Here is a 14,849-nt window from a genome sequence, read left to right on the forward strand (position 1 = left end):
ACAGTGACAATAGTTGTATGTTCCTTTTCTTCAGTAGCAAATCTAACTTCAGAAATTCTGCCTCCTACCCTCCCTTTTTTGTCGTTTGAAGGTTTGCTTTACCACAGGCTACCTCACCTGCCTGATTTACAGCAGGAGAGCACGCACTCAAGCATTGGTACAGCGGAGGCAGCCGCAAACTGCGGGGCAAGAGCCGGCACAAACAGCAGGGCAGGCTGGAGGTCGCAGGCTGGAGGTCGCAGGCTCATCCAGCACTTGCGTCAAAGGCACCATCACCCCTTCCTGTGCACAAAGGCTCCACTTTTCAGTCCCCTCTGTCTTTGAATACATGAAAATACTAGACTATCATTCCCAAAACAGCTACGTTACTCCTTCACAGGTTTCCCTGTAGCTACGAAAAAGCTTAATCAAAAACAATCTTAGAGTGGCGATAAACAATACTATTAACAAAATAATTTAACTTACTCAGAAGCTAAAATCCAGAAAGAATACAAACAAAATAAAATTAAGCTGAGATTTCACCGGTTTTGTTCTTTAAGGTTCTTTTTCATTAGACATCGGGATATAACATTGTACATAAAAGTAATTTCTTTCCAAGCTATAGAGTCTGCAGCAGATACTAGCTGAGCTATCTGAAAGACAAATTCTGCTATCAGAATTGATGTGCCCATTTCTCAGTGAGTTAACTGGAAAGACTGCACAACTCTAATTAGCATTTGGCTTTGAAAACTAACAGAAAACTAGTCTGTTGAGCTCTTACACTCTCAGAACTGCAAACTAATGTTGCCGTTGACTATGAAGTCTCACCATCAGCTTTAATCTTTACAAGCAGAATGCAAACCAAACTCATTAACGCAACTGTTCAGCTGGGTAATAAAAAGATAAACTCTTAAAAAAGAGAAAACTGTGAAATCATCAAATTCATTTAAAGACAAAAATCCCTACAAAGCTAGCCATTTAAAAAGTACAAAGAAAAGGAACAGCAATCACTAGGCACAACCAAATTAACATCCCAGCTTAACTGAAATTTTTACATTTCTTGACCTTTTCCATTTTTCCCTCTACAACTTCAAAAGTGAATTAAACAGGCTTTTGCATTTTCACATTCAGCTTTCAAGATATACAAAAATATATCCGAGAAGTATTGGGTGTCTGCAAGTACTGCCTGCCAAATCTTCAACGTTAACACCAACATTTCCCTAAGCCAACTCAAATACCCTCCTTCGTGAGGTGGTGCCTCCCAAGGTACGTTGTCATCTACTGATCATTTTTAGAAACTAACTCAGATTCTCAGCTTTGCATAACTGAAGCCTCCTCTCCTCTTCAAGTTAGCTTTGGACACTTGCATGAAATTTTGGACAACAGAAGGTGTGGAGAGATGCTTTAGGCAGCTGAAAACTACAGCTACTCAATTTTTTGTGGTCCTCTCAGTGGACTACGGTGCCCTGAGACACCAAAAGAAGAGAACTGAAGATGCAGGAGATCATATACCTGGAAACCTGATGATACTTGGTCAAAGCTTATGCAGGTCCAGACCCAGCCCATAACCCCGCATTACTCAAGCACTGAACTACAGTGACTGTCCCTCAAGCAGCCATCCCCATGTCTGCTCCTTGCAGCACAGTCTGGGGCAGAGCTGCTGTATGCAGGGGCAGACCCAGGCACCTCGGCCGTTTCTGTTTTGCTCCACCACCTCACTACCAAAGAAAGTCCCATCACTCAGCTTCCCTACAGAAACGTTCCTCAAGCAGCAAAAGGAGCAAGCAAAACTTGAAGTCTGTGGTAACCTTGAACGGCAACAAAAAGACGACAGATAGCAGGAACAGCACTTATCACATCCCTCCGTACAGAGGAGGCAAAGAGCAGCCACTCGGGCACCTGCAGCTTAAAGGGCACTTTTCTGAGAGCTAGAGACATGCTGAGTTTCAGAGTCAATACCCAGAGAAGAAACAGCTTCAGTCCCAGTGTTATGGACTGTGTGTCCTCTACATAAATGAATGACAAGGGAAGGAAGCTGCTTGCAATGAAGACAGGGAATGAAGCTGTTTGCAACTTGAAGTGTACCTGCTCTTTGATAGGACCAGTCCTACCAAAATCCTTCCTTGTGAAATTAAAACCGAAAAAACACCAGTCCTTTCTCCAGCACAAGGCAGGAGAAAAACCTTCAATTTAAAACCCACGTATTTACAGACCGAGCATAAAATCTGGGTCTGGTAAAGAGTGCAGATGGCATCACACCAACAGTTTTATAACCAGGGTGGACTAGCTAATCTAATATAAAAAAATTAATGAGCTTCCTACGTAAGTTAGACCACAAAAGTCAAAAGGAGAGTAAGTCAGCGTCCCATTACAATTCATGCCTACAATAGCAAAATGATGTGATTAAAGTTTTCTGAACACACAAAACTACTGAAGCCTGTAGCCAAAATAATTCTTTTCTCAGCCATTTCTACAGGCAAGGTAAGAGATCTGCACGCACCACAGCCTGCCGAAATGCTACTGCTGAATAAACTTACACAGACAAACTTTTAATCTACTCCATGATAACTAGCTGCCTATGGACTTATTTTCATAACTACCAACCAGAGAGATAAACATACTGTTGCATCCACCACGCCCAAGTTTAGGGCTGCACAAGTCTATGAAACCAGCCTGTGTCCAAGTTACGTGCAAGATTCAGCATTTTCTCAACTGACAGCAGTATACTATGCAGCGCTTCAAGCAAGCGTTTGTTGCCATCACAAGGACGGCATATAAAAGAGTCAATGCCAGAAAAAAAACACTATACACTTAACTCTGATGCAAGATTGCCACCTGCAGGATTTCAGAAGAGAAACAAAAATTGATTCAGTTCATATTAGTAAAACATATAGCAGGTAATTATTTTTTGCAGGAAGTAGATACAAGTTTCCCTCTTCTTTCCCAACACATGATTATGAATTAGTTTTGTAAGGATAAAGCCTAGCACAAAGTAAAACAGCTAAATACCCTTCAGGATTTCCCAAAAAGGTCTGCAAATCCAGCATATCCATACTTCCTTCTGTGTTGCAAATTATATCATGACCACTCTACATAATTTAAAATTAATCATGAATTAGTGTCATCTCTAGAAATCTGCACCACAAGTAAGAGGAATTTTGCTGATATTAACATTATTTTCACTTTTCAGTATTTAGTGTTTTCATTTCAAATTTAGCGTGCGTATTACTGGTGGAACCCACTTCAGGGCTGTTCAAGGCTGCACTACAAGAAATATTTTATGTCAGAATTTGGTCTATCAATATATCCTACATGGAAACCAATTAACAACTACCAATTAAAACCAAAACCCCTACTCCTTCCACTTTTGCAATAGTGAAAAATACAGAAGAATCCTTTATTGTATTTAACAACTGACCAGCCAAAAACACAGAATCTGATACAAACACTGAGTTTATCCTGTTTACCAGCTGCCTCAGTAGCACGTACTGTGACAGTAATTGTCCATCTTACAAAGTTCTAGAAGAACAAAAAAAAAGGCATAGAAGATGAATGGCTAGTAAGCTTAGCTTAAATTTTATGAAAGCTTTTTCCTCCCTGTATCTAATCCCTCTCTTCTTTCCAGTTTGCTGACCATAACTCTCCATTTCCACAAACCCCAAAAGACTGAAATACTTTGATCAAGGCAAACCCCAGTCAAGTTCTGCACTTGAGGTCAACGTAGCTCACGCTCCCCGATGTAAAAACATAAAGACGTTTTTAAGGATAAAGTAGTACATACAAAACATTTCAGTAAGCTTCCATAGGCATACCTGAAAAATTGAGCATACTACAGCTTTACTAAAGAGAAAGATACATTAAATTTGTCAAGGGACACTGCAGAGTAAGAGTACACCTTCATGCCAGCATTTATGGCAGTGCAAATGGGTCACTGTAGTTAAGTTGCTTATAATTTACTTGCGACGAGAAAATTGTATTAGCAGGAAGAAACTTTTACTTGATATTCTAATATTTGTAACAGCCCACTTACAAATGTTGGGGAGCCTCCTCCACTGGAAGTTTTAACAAACACTTAGCAGTGTGTTAAGAACTAGTTCACAATTTTCCTTTCTCCCTATGAGTAAAAGCAAGCAGATACCTTTCCACAAGCAACATTCTTCCCACCAGCCTCAAATTAGTATCTTGCAAACTCATGTACATTTGGAAACGGAGAGTCTTAATGTATGTATGCTGTACAAGAGCCATGAGCTGTATGTAATCCTGACTCGGTGCTGAAGTTGGACTAATGCTGCCAATGCCCCTTGCAGCCTCCCATTTCTATGACTATGCCTGTATAGCCATCACCATCCTAAAACCTTAGTCACTACATAAGAGTAAGTTAAAAGACTTTAATTCACACCAGTTATTGTAAATCTCAAATAACAAATGCCAACCTAGCATTTAAAGAAGAGAATATGCATCTGGAATTTAGTTTATTACGTATTTTTAATCAAAAGTCACCAAAAGAAATAGAAATTCCAAGAAATTCCAATCAAACATAAAATAGTAAAGCTGATTCAAGACAGTCATGCTGTTCAGTCTCACACAGACACACCGGTGATGTACATTCACCTCAGACCCCAAAGGCAGGGTAAGTCCTGTGGGGCAAGAATCCCACTTTGGTGGCCAGCCTACAGTCACGCCATAACCCTCTATGAAGTAGAATCCTGTAGGTCTTATCCGAAGTCGATAAATGCCCCTAGCTCCACCAACTTGTCTTCTCCATCCCACAGTTCTGTCACCTCAGACTACAGAGGCTGCATTTCATTACACTAACCTCCATTTTTTATCCTGTTTTCCCCGGGGAAAACAGCGCACACAGCAGTGCTGCCCGCTCCTCTCTGCCCAGTTTCAGACAAACTTGAGAGGGGGACAGCGGTCTCAAAACTACGAGGTTTCTGTCAGTTTTGTAAAAATAGGCAGCTATTTTTAGTAGGGGAAGACACGCACTAAGTAAGAGCTAGCTAAAAACTTCTGAAAAATAATTCTGATTTAATTTTTTACCAAAGACGTGACCGCAAACTCTGTAGCAGGCCAGGGGCAGCCACGGCCCAGGGCATCGGGCACTTCTGTGGATCTAGGGATGGGCTGAGGCCAGGCGGGACGTCAGCCTGCACGTGGGGGTCAGGATCAGGCCCAGCGAGGGGAACCAGGTCAGACAGCCCCGGGATGGCCAGGCAGGGCCATAGGGATGGGCTGAGGCCAGGCAGGACAGGGCAGGGCTGTGGGGAGCTGGAGACCAGCCCTGCTGCGGCATCGCTGGGGCAGGGGCTGACGTCCCCGGGGGTCTGACGTGGGGTCCAGGGCCATGGGCAGGGTTGGGGGAGCCCCAGGGAGAAGCCCCAGGGTCAGGGACAGCAAGGGCCAGTGGTGCCTGGGAAAGCAGGCAGCTCTCCTGACACCGGACGGCACACACACAGAGACCCCCAACACTAAAGGGCAGGTTTCCAGACTGCCTTATGGTTTGCACCCAAGAAGCTTATCAGATGCTATTTTTCTCAACTTACTACCATGCATTTAAAGGCGATTTCTGGAACAAAAGAAGCTGAGCTTCCCCAGACACAACGTGTTTCAGGATCACAAGCTCAGTACACCTTACAGTGCCCTTTTCTCATGCTGTATTTTCTCAGTTATGTCTTCCAGCTTGCTGCTGCAATGCCTGTACATCAGCTTTCTCAGGTAGGACTGTTTTCTTCTCCTTTGATTAGTGTCAGAAGACCTAGACTTCCACTTTCTCAGCTTCTTTAAACAAAAAACTGAAAAGAGACCTGGACTATCAATGTTTGCTCCATGTTCAGCTTTCCTCTTCTCACTCTCTTCAGCTTTGTACTTGGTTTTTCTCCTGTCAGCCTCAGGGAAAATACTTGTGAAAATAGTTTCTCCCAACAACTACCACAAGACAGGGGACTCCCACCCAGACACAGCGAAAGAATGATCAGAGAATTCGCTGCCTTCAAACACAGCGCACAACTCGTAACTTGCCTTTCTGCAAAAGCGGCTGCCATAAAACTGAGGCAGACTGGCGAAGGGCTCGGTGAAGCTCTTGTTTTCCAGGATGCAATTACAGTATAACAGAGAGGGAGAAACGTAGCTCGCTGTTAGACCCTGTATTGCTGTACTTCATGCTGGGATGCGTTCAAATGTTATGACCAATAGGAGTCTGTTAAGAACTTAGGCATGAAGAAAAAAAAAAAAAAGGAAGATGCATTCATTCCAAGTAGCAGAATGAGGAATTTTAATGCAAATGCTCCCCAAATTTGACACGAAGCTACTGAGAACAACCTCTTTTAGCTAGTTTGAGGCAGTCTGAACTGGCTATCAATTATAAGGTGGATAGTTATTCTTCAAAACTAGACTCAGAAAGGAAAAGCACATGCCTCAAATATTTTCTGTGCAATTAACAGAGTTCCTTGGAGCTCAAACGCACATGACAGCCCTTTTCTGCTAGTATCTGACTTATCCAGGGTCAAAGCAGTCAAGCTCAGAAACTCAATTTCAATGCATGACCTTCGCTAGCTTCAAGAGAATAACACGGCCAGGGTTAAGTGTTGAGGCTGGACTCTTACCGAACTGTGACCACGTGCAACAGAATTAAGAATCAGAACTAACTGGACCAGTATGAGGCCTATCAAAGCTTTCACTAGCTTGTGCTTTGTGAGGACTTGCCGCTCAGAAGATCAACAGAAAGATACTTAGTAGCCCCCTTCTAGAGCATGAAGAGGGTTATTTCCTTGCTAGTGAAAGAACTCACCAGCTCAGGACCCAGCAAGTGTCGGGTTCCTCACAAGGAGAGATGACTTGCCACTCCCTGAGACAGAGAGCATTAATAAGAATTGTGGAATTACAACTGTGCAATCACACCCTCCATTTCCATCAAGACCATGGCAATGAAGAGCACTGGTGTTATTACGCTGAGACAGATAGGTCATGCCCATATCCAAAGGGCATCTCATCAGGACTGGGACGGCCAAGCGCTCTCTGTGTATTTATATAAGCATGCTATCTCCTTTTATATGCCCCAACTAACATAAGGGAAGATTTCATGGTCCTTATTACAAAGTACTGCACATGCAACTTCATAAACCTTACTCTAAATAAATCTTTGCCTTGCAGTCTGGATTTCTGGGCACCTTGTCACAGACTCTCACAATTGTAAATATCTCTACTACCTACTTCTCACAAGGAATTCAGAAGAATTAGCCAAGCATCTTCAAGACAGAACATATCTATATAACTGTCAAAGTCAGGGGAGTTTTGTGCTCACCACTTTCCAAAACACAAGCTAAAAAAAAAAAAACCACACAGTATTAATACCTAGGGACACCTACACTTTATGCTGCAAAACCACAGCCCCCTGATTCTTGGACCAGTTTTAAAAGAATGGTCAAAACCCTCAAAAGCATCTTTGTAGAGCTCAAAGAACATAATCTTGCTCTGAAGACTCAAAAGAACAGCTGTGTCAACTCAGATCAAAGGACTATCTGTAGTCCAGTATCCTACCTCTGAACGGTAAAGGCCATTAATATACGTGCCTACAAGCGAACACAAACATAGGAGGAAAGCTTCTCGCAATACTTCTCTCATATAATCACCCAGAGTCTATGGATCTGTGGCTCAAGGATTTCCTGAGCCAGAAATAGTATCTTTTTTTTAATGGCCATGACACTTTGTCCAATCATTTTTTAACTCATGTAAACTTTTAACATCCACAACTTAAGATCCACAATTTAATTAAATGTTTTTCTGAAAAAAACAAAAAACAAACAAAAAAACTCCTAATGCTTCTGAACCTCCTACTTGCTATCTTCAAAATAAGCTAGCTGCTAGATTTCTTAGCACTCCCTAGTTTTTGCGTTACGTGGTACTGAACAATTGTTCATCCTTGCCGTGTTACTCTACCGTATTTACAGACCTCTACTATGTCCCTATTCAATCATCTCTTTTCCAGTCTGAAGAGGCTGAGTCTACTCAGTCATTCTAATTGAGAAGCTCTTCAAGAAGCGCTCCTCTTGATCACCCCATCTTCCTCTCTGTATCTTTTCTAGTTCTATTAGAAGTTTTCTTGAGGAGGGGGAAGAGAAGAGAGAAACACCAGAACTGCACACAGTATTTAAGTTGCAGATAGCGCTGTGGATATGTAACAGCGTATGTATATGCTGTCATATTATTTTCCTGATAACTTCCAACATTCCCTTCCCCACTCTGGTTTTTTTGTACTGCAAATGAACATTGAGCTAAATGTTTTTACAGAGCTATCCACTAAGACCTAGGGATCTCCTTCCCCAGTTATACCAGCCGGTCCAGATGCTACCATCCCAGATGTGGAAGAAAGTAACAATCCTAACTGTCACTTCAACTCTCGATCCCATCTGCTATCCTACTACCCAGCTACTAAGAGCAACAGATCCTTCTACAGTCTTTACTACCCCAAATAATTTAGTGTTGCCAGCAAACCTCATTAATTCACCATTCACCGGTTTTCCAGACCATCAGCCCAGAATCTATGGAACTTCACTGGCACCTCCTTCAGGAGACTTATTATTTATTTCTAGTCTACGTTTCTTACCATTTGAGTAGTTACTCTGCTCTGTATGGACTTTCCCTTATCCATGACAGCTCAGATTCTTTAAAAGCTTCTAGTGAAGGATCTTGCTGACCTCCCTTTGCAAATCCAATGATCTGGCTGGCCACTTACTGACTTCTTTAGAAAGCTCCAAAAGGTCTGCAAGGCACGCCACTTTGCCAAAAAAATTCTTCCCCCATATTTACCTGTACAGCCACCTATTTTGTCCTTCACTGCTTCTACCCTTTTGCCCAACAGACTTACCAGCCTGCATTTCCCCAAACCTTCATGCAGCAGCAAAGCAAAATCTCCCACTCACATCCAAGCACAAGCCCATACTTCCTCAGGACACCAACGCTCAGTTGTTAAAACTGTCAAAACAATGGAAAGCTCTGGACAACCAGGAGCTCTGAACTCCGTAGGCATTAAGAGCCCCATTCAACTCCCAGCTCTGCAACAGAGAACCTGACAGCCCTCACACCTTGCAAAACCTAGACAACAGTCTCCAAATCACCTAGCCCTACTGACCAAGAGCCAGGGTCTCAAAAACAGCAGCCCAGGCACCTCTGACACTGCAAACACTCCACACAGTAGGGCTGCCCATGAACACCAGACTGCAGTCCGAGGAGCCTCAGCCCAAGGCATTTCATACACAGGGGATCCCTCAGAGCCACAGACCTAGAGAGGCTACAAAGACGACAGTAAAAGGTGTTAAAAACAGGTAACTTTGATGGAAACCTGCTTACATAATCAAGAAGAGTCACTGGAAGCTATAGCTTACCAGAAAACGTTGCTTTCAGCAAGTAAGTGTTTTCTGACTTAAAAGAAATATACATTGCATTAGAAAATCTCCAGCCAGCACGACACTCAGAGATACAAATTCTGTCTTGCTTACACAGGAAAGGACTTTTCTCCCCATTTCCACTCAGTGAATCGGTGTCATACAAGCATAATAGACAAGCACACATCATGAAGACACTGTTACTGCAGCACAAATATCTCTTTTCAGATTAGCTTGCATCACTCGGTTTAAGTCAAGCAAAAAAAAATTATTCACAACAGAAGTATCTGTTTTGGAACATAAAGAATTATACCAGCATAAACCACCCATACCCAAATTTCCTCAAAATATTTGCTGTGTGAAACAGGGCCTGCACTCATCCTTGCAGTAACTTAGCAAATTTACAAACAGCATTGTTTTGAAAGTCCTGTTCTGTTGTTTCCACAAACAACACTTCACCAAAATACATACAGTAATGAACATGGGGACTTGCTAGAAGATCACAGTATGAACACACAGTGATGCCCCTGCAACCAGACCTTGTGCCAGCCTGATAAAGACACCGTAAGCGTGCTAGAATGTGCTCCAATTACACTCCAATTACATTTTCACTTTCACACACCCACCCATCCTCATAGTGCTTATCTGTCTTCATGGGTGCTAGAATTATTTTTCCCAGTAACATATGACAGGTAACTAACTAGCTATAGAAGATCAAAGAATTAATGCACTATCCATGAAAAAAGATTAGCCAACAGCAGCATCTCAGGACTTGCACAAAAGGGAAAGGGTCCCTTAAAGGAACTTCGGAAAGTACTACGCAATTCATCCAGAAGAAGAAAAAGCCTCAGTACAGTGCAGTTCTCTCTTTTCCTTTTGATTTTTTTTTCACAGGATGAAGGCATCCCAAAATGAGCTCTTGCTTGCATGCCATCTGTCCTGCATAATTTTGGGTGGGAGGGAAAAAGCAGTACAAGCCCTTAAAAATGTAGTCTCCACATCACTACAGGAAAAAGTGAAGGATATAAGAGCTGCTCATAAGCTATAAAAAGAGAGTAATGCCAACACCCTGAGCTGGAAGACAGCAATGGCATCAGACAAATCCTCGTCTACAGTAAACTCCTAAACTCCAATATGCAGTGCTGCCCTCTCCACCACAGCTCCTCTTTCTTCCCCACAGGCATACAATCCATCAGTCCCCCTTGTTTCACTGCTAAGCTCCTTCCCATACTTCTTGCTTATGTTTCTTTCTCCTTATACACATTCCCCACACCCGTTTTACTTCTCTCCCCTTCCAAACACCACATCTTCTTCACGTGGCTCCTTTCCAGGCACGCAGGCCTTACCCTCCGGGACAGTCACACAAACACCCCAACCCATCTATTTACAGAAGGAGACTCCCGACCCTTCAATTCCAGCCTCTTTCTCCTCCATCACACTGCCTTCGTGCCTCTGCGTACTCTCTCTACCCATCAAACACCCAACTCTCCTGTCCTTTACCCCAGATAATTTCATGTACCTCCCCATTCCCCATGCACCCAGTCCTTCCACACAGAGCCCCAAGCCATCTCTCACGCGCCCACCTCACACCATGCACTCACTCCCGTCACGCAGAGCATCTCTCCCATCTTGCACAGCTTTTTCCCCATTCACCCAGCCTGCCCCCCAGCCCGTTTCTCTCACCTTGCACAGCATGCTGTCCTCCCTCCCCATGCACTGTCTCCCATTTCCACTTTGTGCAGCGCTAGCTCCACACACACCATCCCTGTCCCTCCTTAGCACAACACTCTTTTCCACGCGTTCTGTGCCCCACACCCCCTTGCACAGCACCCTGTCCCCCATGCACCGACCCTGTCCCCCCTTTCCCTATACATTGTCCTTACCCCCCAGTACCTACTCCCCCATGCACCATCTCTGTAACCGTGCCCTCCAGCACAGCACCCTCACCCCCATCCCTGACCCCACACTGCCCACAGCACCCTCACCCCCATGCCCTGTCCCTGTCCTCCATCCCCCTTAGAGCACCCTCTCTCATGCACTGTCCCTTGTCCCCCACCACTCTCTCCCATCCCCTCAACATCCTCTTTCTATACGTTGCCCCTTATTCCCCTCACACCTTCTCCCCACGCACTGCCCCCTTCCCCCAGCACCCTCTCCTCACACATTGTCCCGTCTAGTCCCAGCACCCTCTCCCCACGCACTGCCCCTTGCCCCCCCAGCACCCTCTCCCCACGCACTGCCCCTTGCCCCCCAGCACCCTCTCCCCACGCACTGCCCCTTGCCCCCCCAGCACCCTCTCCCCACGCACTGCCCCTTGCCCCCCCAGCACCCTCTCCCCACGCACTGCCCCTTGCCCCCCAGCACCCTCTCCCCACGCACTGCCCCTTGCCCTCCCAGCACCCTCTCCCCACGCACTGTCCCCGTCCCCCCAGCACCCTCTCCCCACGCACTGTCCCCGTCCCCCCAGCACCCTCTCCCCACGCACTGCCCCTTGCCCTCCCAGCACCCTCTCCCCACGCACTGTCCCCGTCCCCCCAGCACCCTCTCCCCACGCACTGCCCCTTGCCCTCCCAGCACCCTCTCCCCACGCACTGTCCCCGTCCCGCCAGCACCCTCGCCCCACGCACTGCCCCTTGCCCCCACAGCACCCTCTCCCCATGCACTGTCCCCGTCCCCCCAGCACCCTCGCCCCACGCACTGCCCCTTGCCCTCCCAGCACCCTCTCCCCACGCACTGTCCCCGTCCCCCAGCACCCTCGCCCCACGCACTGCCCCTTGCCCCCACAGCACCCTCTCCCCAAGCACTGGCCCCCACGCAGTGTCCCCCAGCACCCTCTCCCCACGCACTGTCCCTGTCCCCCAGCACCACTCCCCGCCCGGCGCACGTGCGCCCCGCCCCGCCCCGCCGCCGCTCACCGTCCAGCGACACGAACTGCCCCACGGCGGAGGAGCCGCCGCCGCTGTTCTCCACGAACTGCACCTCGGAGACGATGATGTTGTCCTCCAGCACCGAGCCGCAGCCCGTGCACACCGCGTCCCCGCGCGCCGCGTCCACCTCGATCTCCGAGCAGCCGCAGGCGGCGCACACCCGTCCGCCCGGCATCCCGCCCAGCGCCCGGGCCCGGGCCGGGGCCCGGCCGGCCCGCCGCCTCCTTGTCGCCGCCTCCTTGTCGCCGCCTTCTGCCGCCGCCGCCGCCTCCTCCCCGCCGCTACCGCCGCCCGCCCGGCGCGGCGCGGCGCGGCGCAGCCCGGCCTCGGCGCAGGCCTCGCTCGCCGGGACCGGCAGGGGGAGGAGCGCGGCGGCGGCCGCCCCCGCCCGCTCTCGCGAGACTTCGTCTGCCGCTCCCCGCCCCTCCGGGGCGGCCCCTCCCTCACCGCCCGCGGCGGGGGGGGCCGGGCGCATCCTCTGCCCGCCTCGGCCGCCGCCTCCGGCCCCGTCAGGGAGCGGCGGCCGCTCTCCTGGCGGCTCGCCTGTCCTCCCCCGCCGGCCCTCCCCCGCCGGCGCTCGGGAGAACCCTGCGCCCCGCTGCGCTTCGGGCGTTCCCTTCTCCATCCCCAAGTACAGGACCGCGAACCACGCCTGGCCTCCAGCGCTCCGGGTGGGACTGTGACGGGGGGGAGTCCGGTTAACGAGGCCAGACCCGGCGCCGGAGCGGAGCCCAAAGGCTTGGAGCGGCTGAAGGCCACACGGGGAGCTCCGGCCCGGTGGGCCCTCGCTTCCCCTTGGGGCGGGGACGGCCGTTTCTGAACCGCCTGCCGGGGCCCGGGCGGCGGCGGGAAGGCGCTGGCGTCTGTTAGTGCAGCGCTGCGCTCCTGAGGCCTCGCTGAGGTGGAGGGAACCAGCTCCTGGGGACACCAGGGATGGCTCTGGAGGTGCTTCTTGAGGAGCAGCCGTAGGCCCCGTTCTCAAAAGGGGCATTATATTTCCATGCCTCCATTTTAAAATATTCTGCTGCCAGCAGTGAGCATCTGCCAGCACCGGGCAACGCACTTAGGTATTCACAGTGCTGCAAAACTGGGCCTATGGTCTTTCAGATGAAGTGATGGGTCTTTCACTTCAGGCAGAACATGAGGATTCCTAAAAATTCCCCAGGATTCATTCCTTTCACATAGACTTACTACCTAACCTTACATAAGTAAGTTGTTAATAGATTCATGCCATGGTTTCTGTACAATAAAACTTTCACATAGACTTACTACCTAACCTTACATAAGTAAGTTGTTAATAGATTCATGCCATGGTTTCTGTACAATAAAATGAGTTATAATACTTCCTTTCTGCCGATCTTTGTCTTTCCTCCCGATTTAGGTGGTTTGGTTTGCGGGGAAAAGAATATCGCTAACGAATGAGATTTGCATTGCAGCTGATGAGTGGTACATTTTTCTCGACACCCCGTAAAGCCTGTGATAATTAAAAGTTGTGTAAAAATACGTAGCATGCAGTGAAAAATGTGAGCCTTGTGTTCTCATCTTCCATATGCCAATTCCTGCATTCCCTGAAAATAAAATTGGGGCTACAACACTCATATTTGCATTTCAAAAATGAAATATTTGTTATGCTTCAAAAATTATTAATTCATCAATCAATTCTAATCAGTCATTCTGTAATACATAGATAAAAGTTTTGTGAAGCGTAATGAATCACTTTCAGTCAAGCACTTTGAGCTCTGCGGAATGAAGGTGCCATAATGTTGAAGTCTAGTGCTTTGTAACTCTTGCGGTTATTAGTTCCTCAAAGAAATCGGTTTTCATCCAAGGAAGTTCTTGCTCACTTTAGCACTCAACCCGCATGTAGTAAATTACCATGGCATGCCATGCTAATGGCAGACGGGGAGCAGAATAGGTACTGTAGCTGGGTTTGTATAGAGTTTCGTCTGTCGGCTTTCAAGATAGACAAGTCAGTTAATGCAGAAGCAGGAACTTTCACGTTCTTACAAACTCACTGCTGTCAGTATCCGTATTCCACCAAACGACCCGGCTGCAGCCGGGTATCGCATACAGATCTCTGTGAACTGACCAGGTAGGTGGTACAAAATGACTTGCTGTAGCACATACAGAGGCACATTGGGGCACATACTAAAGCTATATTGTGCCATCCAAAAAGCTGAGCATCTCATAGGCGTGAAATCATGTCATATACGTAAAAATTTGCAGGTTCTGGGCTTTTGCAAAAGGAAAATAGCAATATTGTAATGGAGATTGTGCCACTACGTACACAGCGTGGTTTCTTTCTATTGTCCTTTTTATTCGGTTCTCAGAGATGTGTTTGTGAAAATAAGAACTTTTGGTTTCTCCAGATTCCTTCTGCTTCTGGAGTTTGTTTCCTTCCTGAAGTTCCTCCTGCTGCTGGTGAGGTGATGAGTGCCACAGCAGCCAAGCGTGAGCTCACAAAATTATGCACTGTGTAGATAGTGTCAGGGGAAAATGACATCCCTGATAGACAAATATTTTTAGCAATAATAGGAAGAGAAAAACCCATTAAATAAAT

The 14,849-nt window shown here is 47.1% G+C and overlaps 1 protein-coding gene across 2 annotated transcripts in view; it reads right to left on the reverse strand.

Moving 5' to 3' along the window:
* BRF1 (BRF1 general transcription factor IIIB subunit) overlaps positions 1 to 12,658 on the reverse strand; it is a 177,182-nt gene extending 164,524 nt beyond the window's left edge. For both annotated transcript variants that reach the window (XM_072866243.1, XM_072866242.1), the window contains exon 1: positions 12,278 to 12,658. In XM_072866243.1, the coding sequence (XP_072722344.1) occupies positions 12,278 to 12,464 (187 nt within the window). In that variant the 5' untranslated portion in view covers positions 12,465 to 12,658. The remainder of the gene's footprint in view (positions 1 to 12,277) is intronic.
* Positions 12,659 to 14,849: the final 2,191 nt, after the last annotated feature.

This window comes from Ciconia boyciana, chromosome 6 (assembly GCF_034638445.1).
Source record: "Ciconia boyciana chromosome 6, ASM3463844v1, whole genome shotgun sequence".
Lineage (NCBI taxonomy): Eukaryota > Metazoa > Chordata > Aves > Ciconiiformes > Ciconiidae > Ciconia > Ciconia boyciana.